General features: G+C 39.2%; 1 protein-coding gene across 2 annotated transcripts in view; it reads right to left on the bottom strand.

Moving 5' to 3' along the window:
* The window catches only part of AKT3 (AKT serine/threonine kinase 3), a 158,605-nt gene extending 136,300 nt beyond the window's left edge, over positions 1-22,305 (bottom strand). For both annotated transcript variants that reach the window (XM_062572127.1, XM_062572128.1), the window contains exons 1-2: positions 21,869-22,305; positions 9,928-10,082 (exon numbers count right to left, since the gene is read on the bottom strand). In XM_062572127.1, the coding sequence (XP_062428111.1) occupies positions 9,928-9,973 (46 nt within the window). In that variant the 5' untranslated portion in view covers positions 9,974-10,082; positions 21,869-22,305. The remainder of the gene's footprint in view (positions 1-9,927; positions 10,083-21,868) is intronic.
* Between the last annotated feature and the right edge of the window lie 1,717 nt (positions 22,306-24,022).

Genomic DNA, 24,022 nt, shown 5'->3' with positions numbered 1-24,022 from the left:
TTTGTATAACCCTAATAGTTTTCATCTCTCCTTCCGCAGCATACCAGGAAGATGAACAAAATCCACTGCTTCTCCATCAGGCTGAACTTAGATTACTATTCAAGTAATAGTATTGCTTACTATTGCAGTATTACTATTAGGCTCATTCTATTTAAATAGTTACATTTAGAACAGTGAAAACTGCACAATTCAGCACTCAAAAGTTTCACGTGTAATAACAAATGCACTTTAGGATGCCCATGATGTGAAGTAGCAATATTATTTCCGTTTTACTTCAGGAGAACTGCAAGGTGGACAAATTAAGGTAAAAAAAAAAAAATCTATAACACCTACTGCCAAGCTCAAGATACTCTTGGTCCTATTCTTTATAGGTTTTACCATATTACATCACTTTCTTCACTACAACCATAGGTGTCTCTGAGTTTATCACAATCAAGAATACACAGTATCTACTTTATGCAAGTGCTGCATCTTCCTCTAGTTGGTGCTTCTGATTATCTAGGCCTGTTAGTACCTATCTATGAAAACTCAGGTTTTAGTAACTTTCTTAACATGACAATGTCTGTAAGAGACAACTAGCAAGAATCTATTTCCAATAAAAGTTTTACACTTAACTGATCAAATGTGAATAACTGAGGATTCTGTAATTTGGAATTTTAATGTAAAAAATGTTAACAACTACTAGTAAAACTGCGAACTTTCTAATTTTACACTGTTAATATGCTACCATATTGTTATTATATGTTTTTGTGGAGACTACTCCCAGAAGTCCTTACAAGGCAGCCAACGTTTTGCCAGTGAACCTTTCAATCTGTGCTGAGAAAGGGCAAGTGTTTTCTTATCAGTGTGCTGGCATCTGCTCCTTTACACACTGCTTTCCTATTTTCCTATCAGTTTTAAGAAAGCACTGCGTAAGAAATCAAAGTAATAATTCAGATTTTAAGGATAACAAGGCAGTCCCAACCAATCAATTACACAGAAAAGTACTTAGAAAGATTTATAAAAAGCAAGCTAACACTGTCCTGATTTACAATGAGAATAATCAACAACAGACGCTAGCTGGAATATAGTTAGATATAGTACTGAAGAGGACTGGAAAAAATAAGACTGAAGGTAAATCTACATTATCATTCATTTAGATAAGGAGTATACTTTTTGAAGTAAATTGCCCACTTATCAACTATGACAAGCTTTGGTTGACATTGCAACTACACCTACCAAAATCCAACTGCTCAGAGGCAGTCCATCCACAGCAACAGACAACAGTGCGCCCAAAGCAAAGCTCCAGAAACATGCATAGTACGGATACCAAAACCTCAGCACCAGCTCCTCCACTACGTAGATTTGCTCCTATTGTGCTACATTACATGCTAGTGGAGATGTATCCTGAAACTCAAGAAATTCTCCCAGCACAGGTCAAATAATGTTGGTGCTACCGAAATTGAGCAATATTGTTTTGCCTGCAACTTAGAAAAGATCAGCCTGCTATCAGGAAGTTAGAGGTTGAATAGATCTCAGACACTACCATCAGACATCCCTCCGTATTTGGTAGGGAAAAAACTCCCATTTTGTCAATAAATTATACAGACATTCATGAAGTAACATACGCTCAAAAATTTCTCCGAGAAAACAGAAGGCAACCAAGAGAGCACTTGGTTGAGAGAACACAACGCCTTGTTCCGTTGTCCTCCACCTTCTATTCAATCTCTAAATCACTAGCCTGATCTCTTCCCCAAAGTTTTTTTGTTTTTTGGGTTTTTTTTTGCCATCTCACTTTGCAGTCTCAGTTGTCCCTTTTACATTCATTCCCTAAACTTTTGGCTTCTCACTCCAGTCCTAAAACTCTTTCAGGACCTAGTTTCAAGTCACAGGTATTGACCTTAATAGTATTTTTGACACTTACAGCAGAGGTAGTAAATAAGAACGGCGCCCCACTGAGGCACAAGCTGACTGGCCTAGCTGAGACGAGAAGAAAGGATGCATGGACTGCCTTTGAAATAAAAGAAGGCAAAAAGATGCAGGAGATGCTAATTCGTTGGATTGGCAGTAGGCACATTGAGGGAAGAGAATTTTTTTTTAAATGAGTAATCAAAATTACTGGTGTTGCAAGTTGTTGTTACAGTAATGAGATCATCAGCGTGAAAGTGGTTAAAACATAAAAGGTTCCACGTTTAACCAACAGATTAAGGTACAGCAAATGTATTAAATAGTGTAACTATGTAAGCTTTAAATAAAATTATAAATTTATACTATAAGAGAAAGTATGTTTTTGGAGAACAGTTCCTGAAAGTCTTCCCCATACTTCCTCATGCTTCTCCAGCATACTTATCCGCGAGTCACATAGTACTGACGCCCCCCAAAAGTTTTGGGTATGAAAAGAACAATGAATTGTTAACATCTTGCTTCTCCAGTCCTTGTAATAGAGAACATCTTTGCTTCTTTTAAAAATATTAGCCCCATGGGTAACAGACTCGTATGAATAAGAGCACTAGAGAAAACATTCACAGCATGAACAATAAGGCAGTGTTCATTACACACCAACTGGAAAAGATCTACAAGAAAATGCAACACCAATGTATCCAGACCACTCCAAAAAGATTACCTAGATGTTCTTCTGTGGAAAAAGCAATCTGTTACAGTCAGAAATAGTAAAGAGTACTTTTCTACCATAAATGTCAGGATATGGGAAAAGCCAAATGATTTCTCCTTTTTACTCTTCCACTACCCCAAACACTAAGGTGATAAGCACCAGAAATATGCCTTTATATGGCTATTACAAGTCATCGAAAGGACAGCAACAACAGGGATTCTGTTTAGGTGTTGAATCTGTTCAATTTGCTTTTCCAAAAACCTACATACCTGAAAATCAACAGCACTAAGGTCAAATATGTTGATATTCCCATTAATGTTCTATGCTAGTAACACTCTATTAACACAAATACAAGATTAACACTTTTCTCCCTTCAAATATATCATGACATCTTCTAATGTATTATTAGCAGAAACTAACGTATTTAATCAAAGAACATGCAAAGAATTTTATCCACTACTCTCTACAGTACAGTTCCTTCTAGAAAAGAGCATCATTTTTGCCAAGCGGAATCACAACTGTACAATCATTTTAGAACTGGAAAGAGGTCATATTACAGATAAATTGAAACAAAACAAATTTTTTAAAGAACAGGAATTAACCATACAGAAATTTCGTAAACTGGTATTCAGCAAGGATATTGCACAGAAAAATCCCAATACTGAATCTCTTGTGTCTCAGACTTCAATTACTATGGAAAATTGCCTTTACCTGTAGAAACTGATAATAATTCAATGTTGACAGTTGCAAAAACAACGTTTGCAACTTTACTGCCTAACAAGTATCTAGAATAAAAGCTTGTTTAGCAAAATGAACGTCCCACACTCATCCTAGGTACATCAAGTTAAGATTTTCAGGTGGTTCTGACCTCCCTTCAGACGCCGGTAAATTGAAAAAAGGAGAGCTTGGTGCTCAACCACAAAGCAAATGAGACAGGGAAACGGGACACGGACAGCCCCTCTCGTGCTACAGTGGGGCAGGTGCAGGGAAACAACTTCCATACACACAACTCTCTGCTCAGAGCGGATGGGGACACCACATAACTGTGGCTTTGTCTACCCCAAGCAGCTTTACAGATTTACCTAAATCCAATTCTGAACCAAGTGTAGAATGGTGTACACAGAATTGTGTAGAAATCTCTAACTATCTGACAAAATAAAAACTTTTATATAAATACATACAGATAGATAGATACAGATGTAAAAATGTTTGTGTGAAAGACCTCTGTGTGCTTGCTCCTCCTCATGGCTACCTCTCTTATATTCATACACTAAATTTATGAAACTTTACAGTGATTTGTATCTTCTAATACTAGATAAAATTAGAATAAAGTATGAAATGCTCTTTTTTAAGTCAATGAAGACTTTCTTAAACCACTATTTGCTAAGACAATTAGGAAAAACAGTTTAAAATTCTTCTACTTCATGTAGCAGATGTTCAAGATAGTCTATTTAAATTTGTCTTTGTTAGAGGTGTGCTAAACTACTCAAATAATTCAGACAATCTGCAAACAAGATTTCTGACAGGTTGTGAACAACAGTCAATTAGTATCATAACTTCTGAAATTAATTTTTCAATCAAGGCATTCCCTCCTCCCCTCCCCCAAAAAACAAACAAAAAAAACCCATACTGCATAAACTCAACATCCGGTCTGTATTTCCAACATTTACATCTCTTTGATGTTCGTTCATTGATTCAACTGCAAAACCCAATGTCCATTAAATTGAACCACTGAACTCCTTTTCAGGATTTTTATTTTTTTGTAAGACATGTCACCTTAAAACCGTAAACTATTTGCACTATAAATAACAGTTCTATTCCTACTTGGAACAATTAATTTATTCTAGTACACAGTTCAACTACTTATTTTTATTGGTAGGAGATACAAGAGTACAAACTACTTTCCACACAGTTATTTCTTAATGTTCCTACTTAAGGTTAACACTCTTCATCTCATCACAATAAATGAAACATATCTTATCCCATGAAGTCTATGAGTTTAGAAACACTAACACTACCTAGGATTATTAAGCTAACTCAATTATGAGTACTAAGAAGCTAGGAAAGGGTGTATTTTTCAAAAATGGGGAAGGAAGCAAAAGGAAACAAGCAAGCAAGCAAACGGAAGGAAGCAAGCAAGCAAACGGAAGGAAGCAAGCAAAAGGTCACCCAACCTGAGCAAATCATATATATAATGTATATATATTCAAAATATAACAATAAAAGCATGTAAAGATTGTCACGTCAAACAGCCTGGAATGAAAGAAATTAATTTAGTGTGCTCCTTGATAGATAATGCTCAAATTTATGAAATCAAAACCATTTTGACTTGGTGATACTGGACAGAGTGCAAATTGTTTCAAACTAAATCCACACTCTTTCAAAGCTCATTTACAAAACCTTCAGTAGCACAGATAGGATTGGAGAAAAAATGAAAACTCAAGATAAATCATTTTGGAGTACGAATCTAGAGAGCAAAAGAGAAAATTTAACACATTTGAATGCAACAGCCCAACAGAAGTCTGGTAACTGAAGTATAATAACAGAAGCACTGACTTAAACCAAAAACATTTTGTTCCATCTTTAAAATAATGATTGAACCATCTTGTTATGCAATATGCATTAGGTATATTCTCCCCAAATGAAAAACTCTTACTCTTTTGATAAAAAAAAAAAAAAATGTTAGCTGACATGTGAAATTTAAAACTGGGTCCTTTAAAAAAGTTATCATCTGTGTCAATTTTCATTTGTCCCAAATGATCTTTTAGTAACATGGTAACAAAGACTCTTAAAACTTTTCATGTGTTTAAATTAATTGGAATCTTGTGCACAGGTTATATATAAAGAAATTAGGTTGCAATTAAGCATAGTTATTAATGATTGTTAAATCTAATTGTTGCGACTATTATAAACCATAGACGAGGTCAACTCTACAACTCAGGAACCTTTAAAGAAAAAGAATCACCTGAATTGGATAGATTAAAAACATCTTTAGCAATGATATATCTATTCACACTAACCATGCCCATCCATTTAAAAAATAGTTATTTCCAAACTGGTAACATGTTCAATTTCTATTCATTTCAAAATACTAAATTTTGTAATAGTTTAAGATGACTTTGTAGAACACTGTGCTTTAAGCAAACTCGAAGTTTAAAGGTAATTTCAGCAATTACTCTAAAGTCCTTACACTAACTGTAAACATGTTAAATATATGTTTTCTCTTGTGTGTTAGCAGCAAGGTTTGGTTCAGTTCATTTCAGATTTTTAGTCAAGACCACTTCTCTTTCATCTATATTCATTAGAATGACAGAAAGCAGGTATCACCTAAAAAGGAAACTCCTACCGGAAGACAACACATCTCTTTTCTAATCTGGCTACAAGAATAACTGGAAAACAGAAAGAAGAAAGGAAAATGATTATCCTCCCTGAAGAATAACACTGGGCCATTAAATTACAAGAAAATCTTTCAAGCAGTGCTGGACAGGGGGCCCCAAAATACTTGGTTCTTTTCTCTAGATCTGAGACACTATGTCACATAAAACCACACAACCATCTGTACAAAATACATTTCCACTACTCTCTTGACTGAGTAGAGTTCACTTTAGGAGGCTGTTCAGCTTTATATCAAAGAAGTCATTTGTGTCCTACAGTACTTGGCCCTGTGCCTTGGACAAGTTATAATGTCTCATAGCATGCATCTACATTAGTACACTAGTTCAGATCATAGAATAGAATCATAGAATTGGTAAGCTTGGAAGGGACCTCTGGAAGTCTAGTCCAACCCTCAAGCAAGTGGCCCATAGGGGGATCGAACCCATGACCTTGGCATTATCAGCACCATGCTCTAACCGAGCTAAACCTGAACCCCAAATACAGAGAGCACTTCTGCAACAAGTCTTCCTATCACCCTACTTACTGCACTTCAGTTTGCTTCATGAAACCCTCTCAGAACACACAAACTTAGTTTTTTTTTTTTTTAATGAAACTAAACCACAGGATGCACTCCAGGAGCTCTACATGTAGCTAATGGGCTACATGAACAGATGGGAGCAAGTCCTACATAACACCCACTTCACCTTACAAATGTAGACAGTGTAGATATCAGGTCTTCAGCACCAATTGTTTTGTTCCTTCCATTTGCTCCTGCTGGACCACACCACTTGCTCAGGTAAACCCAGCCACTGTGTTTCAGGGTCTCCTTTCTCCTATAAGATGGGACCTGACCGCTCCTGAGCTTCTCAGGCTTCACTTCCTCTTGGGTTTCACCTCTTATATCATGCAAATACAATAACTTACTTTTCCTGGATATTACCTATTCTTATTAAATTGAAACAACTCATAAAGACTACTCAGAGCCCCATGGTATGATCATCCTTAAGTAAGCTTAATTCTGGCACTTCTTAACTTTGAGTGCTGTGTGTTTTTAGAAGTGTAACATTTCAATGCAAGTGCAACATGTGGAATTTATTAAGATTAGTCAATTAAACATACACAGAAAAATAGAACACTGAAGCCAATCATGTACAATCACATCAACTCTTCCAGTGCTCAATTGCAGGATTAAAAATTTATAGACATATTGTCCTCAGCCCCTCTACTATTGACACGGATACAGTACTAGATGATAGAGCAACTGTTTTCTCAGAGCATTTCACAGCCGTTAGGAATTCCAGCAGTCTGCTCTACATGTCCCTCTCCCCCCCGGCCTTCCTTTATTTGAATCTCAGCTCAGACAGGGACATCAGTTCAGCTTTTAGTCCACCCATCTCATCCATATGTTCCATTCATTTAACTCCCCTTTATAATCTCCTACATTGTTAACTAAGTTCTTCAACACAGTTCTTCATCTCAGCATTTCTTCCTCATTCTGCTTGACTGGGCACTAAATCTCAGAGAGAGATATCTGTTCTCTGTTCCTTGTAACCTTCCTGACTGCTGAAGGGAACAATTTAAAAAGGTCCTAGGCTATGTCCACATGACCAAGTAATTTCACATAACACAAGCAGATAGTCAAATGAAGAAGCAGGTGATGAAGCCTTTTTTACCTTTACTTTTACATCACATGCAATTTAGGAGTTTTATTTCAGAATAAAATCAGTCTGGTCCTTCAGACTGAACATGCATGTGGTTCACGGCTGTCCAAAGCACCAATTTTTGGCTTTTACCTTTATGTCTCAGATGGGAGCTGGAATTCAATTTCGTGTACACCTGGAGAGGAGCTACCAGTTCAGTTTCCTACAAAATGAACTTGGTCTGTACATGCAAAAAACTACTCCATGAACTGAAATAATGAGTGTCAAGTGGAGTTGATCGCAGAATCTACTTTAAAACCATATTAGCATTGCAGTTTACTCAAGCCTCGTATGCTTCTTAGTATAGAAAGAACATTTAGCTGCCAAAATCAGAAGCATATACCAAGCACATACAAATTCCAACTTTCAGAATTTAGATTACATTTAGATACTTTTCCTGGCAACAATAATACATGTATATATGTGTGTGCGCGTGCATATGTATACAAATAAAATATGTAATACATTAAAAGGTATAAATATAAGTATACATACATCTAGATATGCTTAACAACTCTGACTCTCTTGCTCCAAAGCCTGATCAAGGTAAAAACTGTAATTAAATGAAATGTGTAACTGTTTTTGATATCTGAAAACACTATTGCTCTGTTTTCACTCTTCTGTTTTCAGAAACAAATAAACAAAATGAACACTTCAATTCATGAATAACCAGAATAAGCTAGATACAGAAAATTCTAAGGAAAAGATTAGATCTAATTAAAAAACCCTCACCAAAACATACACAGTTACCTATAGAAAGAAGGGAAAAAAATAATCAAAACAAAAAAAAGAAAACGTGGTTTAGAGTTAATTAAAATGAGGAAAAATGCATGTCATGGAATGTCTTTACTTAGGAAATAATTACTAACATAACTGACATCAAAATGTCAACTTAGTAGGCCTTTCTTTAATTAATAGATAATAAAAGAACAGCGAGGAAAACCTTTATTTCACGTTTCAGACTTTCAAATATTCAGTAAGACATTTTGTTTCACTGTACAAAACTACAGACCTTTTCTGGACCCAAGTGATTAATACATGCATATCGAACGCTCACAGAGTTGATACCAGGGCTCAGGTGAGAACGAACAAAATTATGTGAAAGAATTGCTGTCATGTAAGAGAGAACTGATCACTTTTTCACACGTTTGAAATAAATTACGTGAAACAATCAAAAGAGGAAATCAGATAACCAAACTGAGTGGATAAGATGGAAAGGAAAAATAATTTATAATTTTAAATAGTTCATGTGAATCAAAATTTGACTTTATATATATACAAATTCCAAGACAGGAGAAGCAGGCCTTAAGCTTCATGTAGATCAGCATATTTTCATCTGCAATATGCATAATGCATCCTGAAATACAGTTTATGGAGGAATAACAGAATAATAAAACTTTTTTTCTAATTCTCCTGGCTTTTTTGACATTTAATGTCAGTCTACAGTAACAAGCTGATAAGGACCTTTGTCTTTGTACACTGCTATTGAAATAAGCAGATTTCCCAGCAAATTAAAGGGTAATTTAGGTCACAGTATTCCAGACTAAAACTTTGGGGGCTAGAATCACAGAAGCTCATGGTATAAATCACCTTTTAATCCAGATCACCTTCTCTCTGCCAGAAGGGATGATGTTCTTTTGGAAACAAACATGTACATAACCACAACTCAAAGGAGAATAGCATGAAGCTTGGAAGACTTCATCCAAAGTCCATTACGTGATACAAACACCAGACACTTCTAGAGCTTTCCCATTCATCAAAGCCTAACATACAGCAACTTTCTCAAATTCACAAATCACATGATGACAGATTATAAAATGATATTTCATGAATTTACAGGAATTTAAATGTAACAGAAAATTGTGCTTTAGATTGGGCTACAATTAGGAACATATTTTTTACTCATATGGCTTCCAAGTCTGAAAAGTAATTAGGTACATGCTGAAACTTATGAAAGTAGTATGCTGACTTTATGGGGACTACTTGCATAAGTAATATAAGCTTAGCCTACTCAGTCTGATACATGGGTGACAGCAGCTGCAACAGCAAGGTTAACTGGAAATTACCAAGTCCAGTTTCCTATTTACTGTCAGTTACCCCTATAAATATGGGCAGCGCTGAAGGTTAAGTATTAACAAGGTCAGATTAATTTGCTGTGAATGAGAAAATACATCAAAAATGCTCATATGTGTGACTGTGTAACAGTACAGTGCACGGAGCGCTATACATTACAAGAACTTGCCATTAACATCTAGAACTTACCCCTCTTCTGAACCCAGCCCTCCTTCACAATGGTAACATCGCTCATGATGGCTCCACTCTGAACCTTCTCCTCGAAAGAGTATTTCTTTGAGTTATCAGCTTGTCTGTTTGGCTTCTCTTCTGCAGCTATTCCCAGTTTCTACTGATGAGTCAGCCTGGAAGGAAATATTAGAGAAAGAATTTAAGTCTTCTCTATTTTTCTCATTTGACAGCCAACAACAACGTCTTTGTTGATGTCTTCTATTGACTGAGCTCATATTAAAAATCTGCCCCCCTCTTTTGTCTGTAATTAACTGCGTAACAGAATCATGTCTCTAGTCTTATAGTGTGTTTTCCACGAACATCCTACTACTTAATAGAAGCAGAATCTATTTAAAAAGACATCTGGCACTTACACAAGCTGTACACAGTACAATTCTCTTGCATTAATGCACAGGATGCCTTTAACTGAGAGGATGCCAGTTCTGGCTGGCAGGTCTAACTCGCAACTTACAATACCTTTAATTATCTCCACATTTGTCAGAACCCACATAATGGGTAAATGGTTCTATTTTTAAGACTTCATTGATCATATCAAGAGTGCAAGAAAACAGAAGGAAAGGTTCTTTAAGGAACTTGAAACCAAAGCCTTAAGTATTATGAATATAGTTATCTTCATAACCACAGAATTTGTATTAACCAATTTACCAGCCACACAATTTAAAAAATGCTTGAATTAAAAAAGAAAATAGTAAAGGCTACAGAAACAAAATATTCTTCCTATTTCCACTGTAGCTTCATTATAAACAATATAAACTCTTAAGTAACTTAAAATAACAGCAAATCTACAAGTACATTAGCAGAAAAACAGCTTCTTAGGAGTACAGATTAACCAAAAAAGCCAATGTTTAGTTTATGAAAAGATGTGTATTCTCTCAAGGCTTTAAGCCAGGCAGCAACAAGAGTGCTCCTTTCCCTACAAAGTTTAGTTTGCAGGGGACAAAAGGGAGAGAGCCCTAGAACTGGACATGCCACTCTCAGAAGCCACAGCTCTGTCTTCTAACCACCTCACTCTCAGACTAGGTAACAGCTGGGAAGAAGAAATAACAGTGCTGTAACCAAGTAGAAAGTGAAGCCAGAATGCAGGAAAGGTTTCTTTTTGACAGCAGACTGCCTTTCTCCTCCATCCTTCAGAATAAAGAGAAGAAACATTCAAATAATTTAGATCTGGAAAAGGATGGGCAAATTGAGAAAAAGGATTTCTGTGATGGTGGAGGAACACTGTTCTATGCCTACACACACATGAACACATGTGTACACAGCCCTCGCATGGAACTGGAACACACAGACCAGTTTAGTTCTATCAAATGCAGCAAATACATATCCGCTTAGCTTATCAACCAACAAACATGACTGTGATAATATGCAACACTAAAATAAATATTACTCTGCTAGAAGTAATTTGTTCAATGAAGGAATGGAGGAAGGAATGAGAAATCAGCTGTTATAGGCCAAACAATTATAGACTAAAAATTGAACCATTATACATATGCAGGTTATTTCTTATTTAGCATTTGAAAAATGTGTATAGTCACCAGCCAGCAGCAACTATAGAAAATTAAAACCCACCAGGCTGAATTCATTCCTACTTCAAGGCCTAAATATTATTTAAGATAGTGCCTCTGGGATACCTCCACAGCACTGGCGGTATGACAGTAAGACCTATGCAGGCAATGCACAGCCTTTTGCATGTCTAAAGGACCCTTAGACTTTGTGTAATGTAACAGTCAGTACGATGGAAATGAACAGAACATGCATTTCTACCTCCTTAACCTCACTGGTCTGCGAGTTATTTTCTGGCTTACATTTTATCAGAACTTTTATTTGTGCACTTCAGACTAGCGATAAGCAAATCTAACAGCTGTGTGGGGAAAAAGATCCCAAGAGATTATGACACATGACTGAAAGCAGGTTCTAGTTCTGCCATTCTGGATCACTGCAGCACTACATTAGCTCTGATTACAAACACACAAATCATTACAAAACCAGAGGTGAATATAAAACAACTGTGATATATATACACACACACATACATATATAAAAGCTGTACTGTGATGTACATATGAGCATATTAGTCTTCAAATATCTGACTTAAATTTGATTTTCCTACAAGACTTGCATTGTATTCTTTAGTAACTGATCACAGGTGACATTTTTGACAACTATAAAAACAAAGTAAGCAATGTAACACACAGTACTCACCTTGGACTGGCATATGCTGCAAATCTGTTCACCCTTTTGACAAATTTATTGTACTTTCTGATTTTGGTGTGTACTTATGGAAAGCACAAGAATTTATTTTTATATTTTTTTTCCACAGAGTCTAACTATATGAAAGCAATTTCTGTAATACATAGCAATAACCTTGCCTGCCCACATACCAATCATTAAGTCTGTGCTTTCTGTAGCCACCTAATTTTAATGAACAAATTTATGCTTAAAGATTCCTATTTATCTGATTATGATTAATTTAATATCATTTAATCAAAAATCGATTTATGACTTTTTTTATGTCAGCCAGTGTCCCAATACTCTCAAACACACGTATATAGGATTGCCTCCTACCCATCCCATGTACTACTTTACTGAACTTCAAGCAAACCTCCCAAAATACAAAAATCAAATAAATACGGCGACAAAGCTAACTGAATTATCTCCAGCTTAGTTTTACAGTATCACCAAGAATAACATAAGTAGAATTATGAACAGTTTTATCTAGATGTAATGGTTATAGTCATGGTTCCCTGAATTGGTAATTAAAAGACAATTTGAATTATCCAGGAAGCTGAAGGAGACAAATCGAAGCCCTGAAACATATTTGATGAAAATAAAGGTTATACCTTCACACTATACTTTCATGAAGCCAATTGCAAGCATCTGTATTATTATGCTTTATTAAATTGTTTTGAGGCTTCCTAAAAGCCATATTTCTTCACTCTGAAAGTCATCTAGCAAAGCACTAAAATAAGTAACTTTCAAGAATGACTTATTATCTTAACAAAAACTGACCTTGATGACAAATATCTATGCAGAAACCTTCTCTCCTGAAGATGTAATACAGAATTTTTATAGACCTAAAGGAGTCCCTTGAAACACGTGGAATGATACTTCTCATATGCATACAGTACTTCATCTGTAGTTCAACTATTCCAAGAAAGTTAAAGAAATGTTCATTCTGCAGCTTACATTGGTCTAAAATACTGCACTTGTCAGCCATGAACTCTTCCAATATACTTCAAGTTTCACTTGGTGATACATGGTAATTTTTACTTTCTCTTGTTCCTATAGAATGAACCTACAGAAATGGGGGGAGGGAAATGTGTAGGAACTGAAGTTGAAGATATTTTGCATTCCAGCTTTCTCCTGGAGGGAAAAAAGTAACTTGGATTTTTATATATGTTCCAGCAATTTGAAAAACAGGTTGAATTGTTTCTTTTCCGCTTTATCAAACACAACTTTCTACAAGGTATTTTCTCAATAGCATATTGTGTATATTTTACAGACTACATCAAACAGTCACGCATATGTGTAACATACAAGACTCCCTTCTGAACAAAGATAAACTATTATATGCAACAGAGTTCCAGGTCCTTCTACTGAGACTCGCAGCTTTGCCAAATTGCAGTGAAAACTAACTGATGTCTTTTTCACCTTTCATCCAGAACTCTGAGTCTGACAGTAATATAGACAAAACCTAGCCCACTTCATGATGCTATTACATGGTAACTATAAGAGCAATCATCAAAATGGGCAAAGGACTACAATAGGAAAACATTTTATCTTCAACTTACATTTTTAAATTAAAGGATGCCCACCATAGCAGTCAGGTGCTTCCAGAGACTGAGTGGATGGAAAGCAGGAAAATACTCCCTTCCAGCCAGAAGGACTAAAAACAATGCTTCAGGTCTATACTTCACAGCCACATACAAGTGACTCATCAGCAAGATTCAGCAGAACAGACAGCACTGCCTTGGAATCTGGGCATCCTCCCATTTCCCCAGTGACAAGAGACAGCTGAAGAAAGAAGACAGTGCCCATAAATTTGTTCTAAATTGTATGATTCAGATCTCTGTTGTATGAACTTTTGCAAACACAAGCTCCTACTTTCAACAATTTTGGAGCTGAGAAAAAAAAAGAGAGGAAAAAAACAAAAAACAGATACTCTCATATACTACACCCAGAGGAAAAGAACTTCCAGCTGCATCACTCTTACCTCTTCCAGCGACTACCCCTGTATCTTGCAGCATTCACAACTTCCGATTCATCCAGCCTTATTCTCTTAATATCTAAAGGAATTACCGCTTTCCCTTTTTACAAATAATCATTTCTTTAATGAAATGCTTGGGGGGGGGGCAACTCCAGAAAATATATCTTTCTGATTCACTTTGCCTGACTCACAGAGATTCTTTCACCCTTAACATAACCAGAGCCAAATCTCATCATCTTCATCTCATTTCTCAAAAAGATAACTGAGAATTCTGTGCTTACACACACAACACACGCTAACAATAAGAGCAGTTCTCACTCATCCTCTAGTGGCTGACATCATCTACACATTTGCTTCTTAGTTTTTGTTTTTTTATGGCAGACCAAGTTCTTAAAGAGGGTTTTTTTTTTTCAGATCTGGGGTTGAATACTCCCAACACAACCAAACTGAGGTTTTAACTTTCTCCAGTTCTGTTAGTAATCACAGAGTGGGAAATTAAAAAGATGAGGCTCTAAATAAAAACCAGAGGTCTCCTTTGGATTTCAAGCAGAGATCCAAGTTTTGTTTATATGAAAAATGCATGCATATCCTCTTCCTCTACCAAAGTTGTTATCTAGAAGTCTGGTCAAACAATTAGAGGATATATTGCACATCATCAAAAATCAGACACAAGAAGGAGACTATGTTGCAGAACAGAGAATGTCACAAAATCTACTAAATTAAATTACTAAAGGAAGCATCATATCCAGTGCAGTGCATTACCTAAGTACAGAGTAGTCATATAGGCTTTTACAAATTAAATATTCTAGAATTTTGGTTATACTTCAAACAGAGTAAAATATCAGATTATACCCCTTTTTATGGTCTCAGAAAAGGCTGCCTGGCACAAATACCATCACTGCTTAGATAGGAAAAAAGAAAGAAAATTGCAAGCAGATAGTGTATGTTTAAGTTATTAGAGCATAAACAAACAGAGTTTTACAAGACAAAGAAACAAAAAGCATGATAATAAAAGACAATACATTACAAAGTTATAAAATGCTGATCTTTAAATATATTCAATTAAGACACTTAAACATATCCCTGAATTCTAAGCACAAATGTTCATCAAATTTTGAAACAAATATGAAAAATCCCAAGACTTATCTGAGACAGGTGTCGAAAATACTTTTTTCCATTAAGATTTCTACTAAAACTTTAAGTGTCTTTAAGAATATTGCTATCAAAAATCTCTAGTAGATTTAATGTCATTAACCCTTGACTTGGAATTACGAGGAGAATAACTGAAAAATGGCAATACCAACACCGTGCATGTAAGGAAAAACAGCACACACTAGAAAAGATAAATAGATCTTTTTAAAGCACACTTATGTGCATGTTTTCTGCCTTAATATTATTCATATTCCATTTTCACTTTCAGTATTTTCAGTAATGCAGAAAACCGCACACAATTAATACATGCTTAGATTAAGTCCTAGTAAAGAAAATATAGACATGCTTAAATATGAATACGAGTCATGTTTTATTTAATTTTTGTAACTGAATAGTTTTATCAGTAAGGAAACCGTAATTCTGTATCTTTCCATATTATAAAAACAAAATAAGTTATTTTAATGGACATAACACAAAAAAAAGTGGAAAAACACCTTTGTTTTTGTTTACTAGGGTAAAAGGGAAGTTTCTAAAAGTAACTAGATTGATTCTTTGGAATCCCATGTGAAACATTAACAACCCATTGTTTTGCGTTTTCTTTAAACTGACAATGCTTTAAATCCTTTTTTCCCCTAATCACAGACAACAACAGAAAATCAGACAGAAGCAGAGTGATAAAGTTTATTAGAATCGCAGCCCTGAAATTTAACAGAACACATCTCAAATAGAAAAGGTAGAGGGAGGGAAATATAAAGTTAGGCATCAAAGAAAAAGGTACTGGGACAATGAACTTTGTAGAGTCTTTAGACTGAAAGGATTAGCTGAGCTGAGTATTGTAACTGTGATAATTATATTCTATTCAACACTTTAAAATACATTTAATAAATTTAATTTGCTGAGGATTAACACAGGAATACTAACACTTGCCTTTTTAAGAAAAAGCTCCTCTGCCTTAAAAATGGCTTAGTAATGACTAACAACCAAGCAAAATTATACTCAAGTTCCATACTTCGAAAACAAACTAAAATTGGGTTTCTATGTCTCCAATACCCCTGAACAGGTTGTCTGATTTTCAAAAGTACAAAGAACCTAGAAATTCCTATTAATTCTGAGATAACAAATAGTTTTAAGAAGTATCTTTCAGAGATGAGAAACAAAGTTTCATTAAGCTCATGTGTTTAACTATTTGTATGATAGTAACTTTTCCTGAGCACAACATCACACTGTGCACAAAGCACCAAGTGCACTGTTGAAGTCACAGAACTTTAAGATAAAAAAAGTCAGAAATACATGAAGTATCCTGAGTAACAAAAAAGGAGTACTGAGATAAAGATGTGTTCTCAAAATATTAATATATTAGACAGAGAAAGTTCAATGACATGTCAACTCAGAAACTTTCTTGTAAAGTCACACAGTATGATTTATTCATTATTTGGAAACTGTACAAACTAAATTCTGAATTCATCTGCAAAAAAACCAGGAATACATTTTATGATCCTTTCTTTCAAATCAGTCTGATATTGCTAAACTTATTAACTGTCAAGTTCTGACATTTCAATATGACTAGAGCTTAATCAACATCCAACTCCTCCTCCAAATCCTTCGGATCCTCTTATTCACCCTCAGGAAGCATTATTCTTAAGATGTGTATCTCCTAAGCACACAAGGAATTCTCTGCAACCTCAAATGAAGACTGTGTATTCTTCAAAGGCATATTATTGTTTGAACACATTTAGGGCTAGATGCAGAGCTTACCAGATAACATTCTTTGTCGAAGGTTCAACATCAATTTACATGAAATTACATGAAACTCACACATGTAACTTCTACTTTCTCCCTCAAAATACATTAACACATTTAGAAAAAGGCATAATAATAATAACAGAAGTACATAAAGAAAGCATCACCCAACACATATCTCAAGAAGCACATTATATGCTTAGAAAAAATGTTTGTTTGACAAAATACTCTGAAAATTTGCTTAGATTCAATTTGAGGAATACTGTATTAATTTTGTGATGTTAAATCAACCGTAAGATAAATTTTCAACTGCTAGGCACTGCCATTCCACACCTACAAAAAGCCAGTGGTAAGACCGTCACTGATCTCAGTGAAGTTGAATCAGGCTCTTCATCTCTACTTCTACTATAGGAATGCATAAAAATAACTTTGCCACCTAATCAGTGCAGTAAAGTCTAAGATATAATGCTGTCAAGTCATTCAGATATACATATGCAACACTGAGGGCCCAGTTGTTTTCTTAATGGAATTTGAAAAATACTTCTGCTCTTCAGTCAGGGTATTATGACTAAAAAACCTGAAACACACTACAGGGCAAAAACTTATTCTTAATATTCTTTTTGATCACTATAACTGGCAGGCGCTGACAAAGAGATACAGATAGACTCAAGACATTTAACAGCAACATTTAAAGTGATCAAAAGTAAACATCTTCATACACACATGACAAAAAAATAGCATACTCTCCTTGCCAGTAACATATAATTATATTCAATCTCTTTTTTAGTACATTTTTGTACAAAATTAGTGTACACAACTGTACAATTTAGTACAACTTTGCCACAGCTTCCTTAACTTGAACAATACCTGTAAGTAATAATGACACCTGCAAACTGTTTCTAATCCATTACATGCATCAATATTACTTGAATAACCATACTTAATGTTGATCTAGAGCCACGAAATAAGAACAAAATGCTAAAGAGTATGTTACAAACTCTTGTGTTTTCTACAGTCTTTTTATACATAAGTGATTGGTCTAAATTAAATTTCGTTTATAATTTTTCCTCTTCATATAGGTGGTCTTGAATCTTTTTAAAGACAGTCCACAAGAAAACATAAACCAAAACTTTAAAGAAGATCTTTCACACTATACCACCATAAAAAACGTAACTTTCACTTTCAGTGTTGTATTATTTTCCAGTAGGTGTTTTATTTCTCTGGCTTTAATAGATTATTTTCTAACCCTTTAAATCAGTTTTTTCATTTACTGTGCAACTTTTCTTTAAAAGATAATTTTGTATATATCATGCCAATATGTCATAAAAAAGAGCAACTGATACAACACATTTATCAAGGAGAATTAATCTGCAATACTGGGAAAGTCTCTTCTGTATATCTGAGAGGAAATGGATTAGTTGACAAGAGAAATTCCTAGCTGAAACAGATCTTTCTTTATAAGCAATGCAAAACTCCCTGAAGTACACAATTCACCAGAAAGTAAGAACATCTCCCATGGTATTAACATTATGCATTTCCTAGCGGAATGAAAATCATCAATAACACAAAATTACTCTAGAATAATTTTAAAGAGCATTTAAATTGGCAATCTTTTGGATAAAACATAAGTACTTATGACAATAAATACTTTCTAAATTTCAATATTTGTATGTGACATTTTAAAAGGGTCATTTTTGTCACTCATGAACATACACATTCTACTATTCCACAGTTTTTGAATCATTATCAATGTTTTCAAAAGGTAGCAGTGTTCACTTTGCAAGTGTATCTATTTAATAATTGGGAGAAAAGCATTAACTGAGGTATATATCACTAACTTTGGACAACTAACATATCTACCTACAAAAGACATAAATTACAGTGTGAGGCAAATACAGACATAATTACAGTATGGTACATAACTTTTAAAGCAAGTCAATTCACCTATGCATTATTTGTATCAGAAACGGATGTATGGCACAATACAGTTTTTATTCAGGGTACTTCAATGCATTTCCACTCTCCAGTGTTGATCAAACTTAGTAGCATGCCAAAGCCATAGAAGATGCCAAAGGATGCTAGGTCTCTATTGCAAAATAAAAGTATACTTAGACTCCATGTCACCAAGTTTACTTCCTCTCTGGTGCCAGCAACACAAGACAAAATTATAACTAAATATGATTACAAAAAACTGTATGATTTTTAATTAAGAATTGCCCCAAGATTTCAAATGTGTTTTAATATGAACCATTGTAATAATGGTGTCATATAAAACAATTAAATATTTTTAAAGTTTCAAAGTAAATAAAGTTTCCTGGGTGTAGGAATAACTATTTGATACTTCTCTTGAAATTTGGACAACTTGCATGCAGAAAGTGAAAGAACACTCAATAAATCAGTGCTAGACAAGTTCTAGGTATCCTGAGGGATCTCTGTCAGGTAGCATACAGACTTCAGACACACACAGTTTGACACCATAGTTGGAAGTCAAGGTATGGTTTCTGGTAACAACTTGTAAGCAGAAGCTTGGGTTACAAACAGTAGCAAAGCTCTAGTAAATGTTTTGGGGTTAAGCTAAAAAAACGTTTTCCCTGTCACAAAACATTTGTTCCAGTGTCAAAAAGTTAACGTTTTCTAGAAGAAATTAGTGTCATCCAATCTTATGTTTAAATCACATATATTTCAACTGTGGCAAAATAAAAACTGTTATCCTTCAGAATTATCACAGTCTTCATATAGAATAGCAGCATTTTGTTTAACATATAATCCTCCTCCAAAACACAAGACAAATGAGGGAATAAGACACTGAAATGCTACTTTCTAGAAAGCTATTTAAGAAGCTAAAGCTAAATCATAGAATAAATGATCTAAAATGAAAGAGTCTAATTAATGTTTCCTGTATATGCATACGTACCATGTACTTACATTAGAGAAAACTGAGCTATTCAAAATTAGCTTTCTAAGAAATGGAGAAATACTGTTATCTCTACAGTTTTCCTTTGGCTCTTACTTGAACTTGACCTATTGGTCCCATCCAACCAAAATACACACAAATGCACTATAATTAGCAATCCAATCCAATTAAAGATATTGGGGTCAACTTAAAGGCTCCTGTCAGAAAAAGCAAAGCCCTACAAATGGAATCTTCTAAAGTAGTACACTACTTTTAAAAGTCAAAATAAACTTTCGTTCCTATTTCACGAGCACTGTTTTCATACTACAGTGCAGAATAGCCAGAACTGGCCTGTACAGAAGTTTGTAAAAATAAATGCATCGTGCTTAAAATGTACTTTGTCAGAAGTTTACCTTACTTTGTATGCCTCTTGCCCCAACAAATTGAGAAATATAGTTCTATATGTGATAAATGGGTAACTATCCTTACCTACTAGCAAAGTTTAACTAAATCCTAAATAAGTATTAGCAAAAGAGGCTGCTGTAAGTTTCTTCAGTACTGAAAAAAATGATTTTGTAGATGTTTAATAAATCATACTTTTGACAATAAGGCTTCTCAGATAGAGGCTCAGTGAATCAAGTTTTAGATGCATTTCCATAAAAACACGAATGAATTCTTATGGATATATCCAAGTAGCAAGTCTAACAATTGTATTAATAAAAAATAAATCAGAAAAAAAACCCGAAACATTTATTTCCTTTCAGTTTTAAGGAAATAAGAATTGTATTTTTTTACATACACCTTTTAAATACTGTATCATGGGGGAATGTGAAGTGAAGTGCACTGGGTATGTCACACCTCTTAAAGCTCCACGAGCTGCAGTTCTTAGTTCACTTTCTGATAGAATTTCAGAGGTACGGTACTTCTGACTAAAACTTACTGCATCACTTCGGTATACATTGTGGTTTAAAAGCGAATTATCACGACCCACTGAGCGGTAACGAACAGGCTGACAGGCTGGACAGCTTTATCCAGACGTACCGCACCGACCTGCCACAACAGCCGCGCATCAGGAATTTACAGCGCTCCTGCACGCAGCAACGTGCCTGCCCCCCCCCACACCCCACCACCACCGAGGCGCGGGCTCCCACGCGTGGCACGTGCCGCGGGCCCCGCGCGCGCGCGCGGCCAGGTGGGGCCGCGCCGGCGCCCCGCGCGCGGCGGGGCAGCAGGTAACCAGCGGCCGCCGCGTCTGCACCAACTTTTCCCCCCCTGTGCGCTGCAGCCTCCATGATGGCTGATGCGGGAGGAGGCCGGTTTGTTTACTTGCGGCGGCAGCACTGGAGCAGCGCGCTGCCAGGGGCGGCCGCGGCCTTGGCGCGCCCGCGGGGACACGCACCCCCCCCCCCCACGCACCCCCACGGGCACAACTTCCCCGCGGGCGCGGCCCGGCTCCCGCGCACACCGACATCTTACGCCGCAGCCGCCCGGGGTGTTGGGGGGGGGGCGGGGGCGCGCGCGCCCACAGCGCGCGGGGGGGAGGGGGGCGCCCGCGCCCGGCTGGCGCGGGCGGGGAGCGGCCGCCGCGTGGGAACCGCCGCCCCCTCCCCGCGCCCAGCGCCCCCGGGCGCGCGCCGCGCCGCGCCCGGCCCGGCCCTGCCCCCCGCCCCGTTACATAACCGCTCCCGGCCGCTCCTGCGGGGCCCCCGCCGCAGCGCCGCCCCCCCCCCGGCCCGCCCCGCCCTTCCCCCCGCCGCGCACCCCCCCCCCCCCCCGCGCCGTCCGGGGGCGACCCCCTCCCCCCCCCCCCAGCCCGCCCTGCCGGCGGCAGCGCTAGGCCACGGGCGCCCCCCGCCCGGTGCCGCCGCCGCCGCCTCGCGCGCCGCCGCCCGGCCCCTCCCGCCCCTCACCTGCAGAGGCGGCGGCGCCGCGGGCGCTGCTGCTGTGGAGCCGAGGGCGGCGGCTCCGGGGGGAGAAGGGGAGGGCGCCGCTGCCTCCTCCCCTGTCCCCCCGCCGGGCTCGGCGGTCCCTGGCGGCCCGGTGTCTCCGCGGGGACGGCGGGAGGCTCCGGCCCCAGGGCGCTGGCGGCGGCGGCGGCTACATGGAGCTGCGCGCCCCGCTACGCAGGGACGCGCCCGGGCGGGCAGGGCGGCCGCAGCATCAACGCGCGGGGTCAGGAGGGCGGCGGCGGCGGCTCCCCCCGGCGCACTCGCCCCGGAGCCGCCCGGGCCCCGCTCTCGGCTCCTCCCGCCGCCTCCGCCGGGCTCGTTATTGACTTTCAGGAAAACTCCCGACGTCACTGGCTCCCCCCGCGTGTCTCCCCCTCCGCGGCGGCGGCGGCGGCGGCGGCGGCATCCCCAGCTCTCGCGAGAAGCGCGGAGGGGGCGGGGGGGCCGCCAGACAGCGCGGGGGGAGCCAGACGGCGGGGGGCGGCTGAGGTGAGGGGAGGCGGGCGGGCGGGCACCGCCGCGCCGCGCCGGGGACGGGGCCGCCGCCGCGAGCTGCGGCAGCGCAGGGCGGCGCGTCCCGGCGGCGGCGGAGGCCGGAGGATGCCGGGGACGGCGAGCGCGGCGGCGCCGGGCCCCTCCTCGGGGGAGAGCCGCGGGCCGGGACGCGCCGAGCCGCCGCCCGGAGCCGAGCCGAGCCGAGCCCAGCCGAGAGCAGCGCCCGCCCGGCCGGGCAGGGCTGCGTGCGGCGCCCCGCGCCCCTCGCCCCCCTCGGCGGGCGTTCGGAGGGGAAAAGAATTCAAAAATAACTCGAAAACAATTCAAAAAGGCGCCGCCTCTGGACGGCGTGCCTGCCAGCGCCCCGAGCCCCCAGGGCCTGGCCCCTTTGTTCTCGCCCTTGCTCCCTTTCGCCCTCACCTCGCCCCGGGGCGCGGCGCGGCCGCCGGGCTCTGCCGCCCCTCGGGGGAAGGGGCTGCGAGCTGCGGCGCGGGACGTCGCGGCTCGCCCCTCGGCGAAGCGTTGCGTCAAGGCGGCGGCCCTCGTGCTGCTGCATCACCTGCGGGTCTCCCCGTGTTTGCGTTACCCTTGCGGGTAAACAAAGATCCGGAGAAACTGAGACCGCTGCTCACCAGCTCGTGACTGTCTGACATTTCCTGTTGCCACAAGCAATGGGAAAAAGAAACCGGTGCCAACAGGGACAGCGCTGTGCGGTGCTGACCCCGGCGTTTCCCTCGCCGCCGGGCCCGCCAGGGCCAGCGGTCACGGGCCCGGGAGCTGCCGCGCGGCTGAACCGGAGCGTGACCCTGCGGCTCCCAGGTGCGGTGCCCCTGGTGCTGCGCTTCGCGGCCCGGGGTGTGCGTGCGCGCGCGTATGTGCCGAACGCGCGAGAGCGTGCTTTGTGTCAAGAGTAGCTTGACAGAGTAAATTCCTGCGTAAGTGCACCTATTATACATGCAGTTGACACTGACTTTTGTCAGAAATCGTTGTCGCAGAGAGGGGGACAGATCTGATGATTGCTTGAAACGCAACTATTTGCAGTGTTTGGTCCATGTACAGCTTATTCTAAAAGTGAAGTGTGAAAACGTTCGTCAGAATCACGTTTTTCCAAAAAATGCCATTTCTTTATGATGTGCCATGTATTTGTTTTTTAAGTTGTTTCCGTTCCTCCCACATCCCACCATCCTCCACAAAAATTTGAAACATCAGTGTTTCTTTTCCCTCTTTTGCTGTAGGACTTCACTGAGACTTTTTAGAGGATCTAAATAATCATATGAGTTGGCATAGGACTGGAAAATTGCCTCCAGGGGCAGTGAATCCATTCCCTGCTGTGGCAGGCAACCACATAATGTAATCCCATTCATAAATCTACTGAGTTTCATCTTTAAAGCTATGAAGTTTGTTTGCCCTACTGCTCTTACTAGCAGGCTACAACCTAAGATTTCTATCCCCTTAATTTTGAAGAAAGTCAGTTTGTTGCGTATTTGGTTAACATATTAAAAAAGAAAAAAAAGAGAAAGAAAATACGTAGCCAAATATTACTTCCTTTCCCGGAATTTACAGTTCGGTCTTCCTCTTTCTTAGAAACACTTTACTAAAGTGAGTATCTTATACACTAAA

The sequence above is a fragment of the Rhea pennata genome, chromosome 3, assembly GCF_028389875.1.
Source record: "Rhea pennata isolate bPtePen1 chromosome 3, bPtePen1.pri, whole genome shotgun sequence".
Taxonomy (NCBI): Eukaryota; Metazoa; Chordata; class Aves; order Rheiformes; family Rheidae; genus Rhea; species Rhea pennata.
Note: the sequence above shows the minus strand (reverse complement) of the source record. Positions and strands in the feature narration are given on the sequence as shown.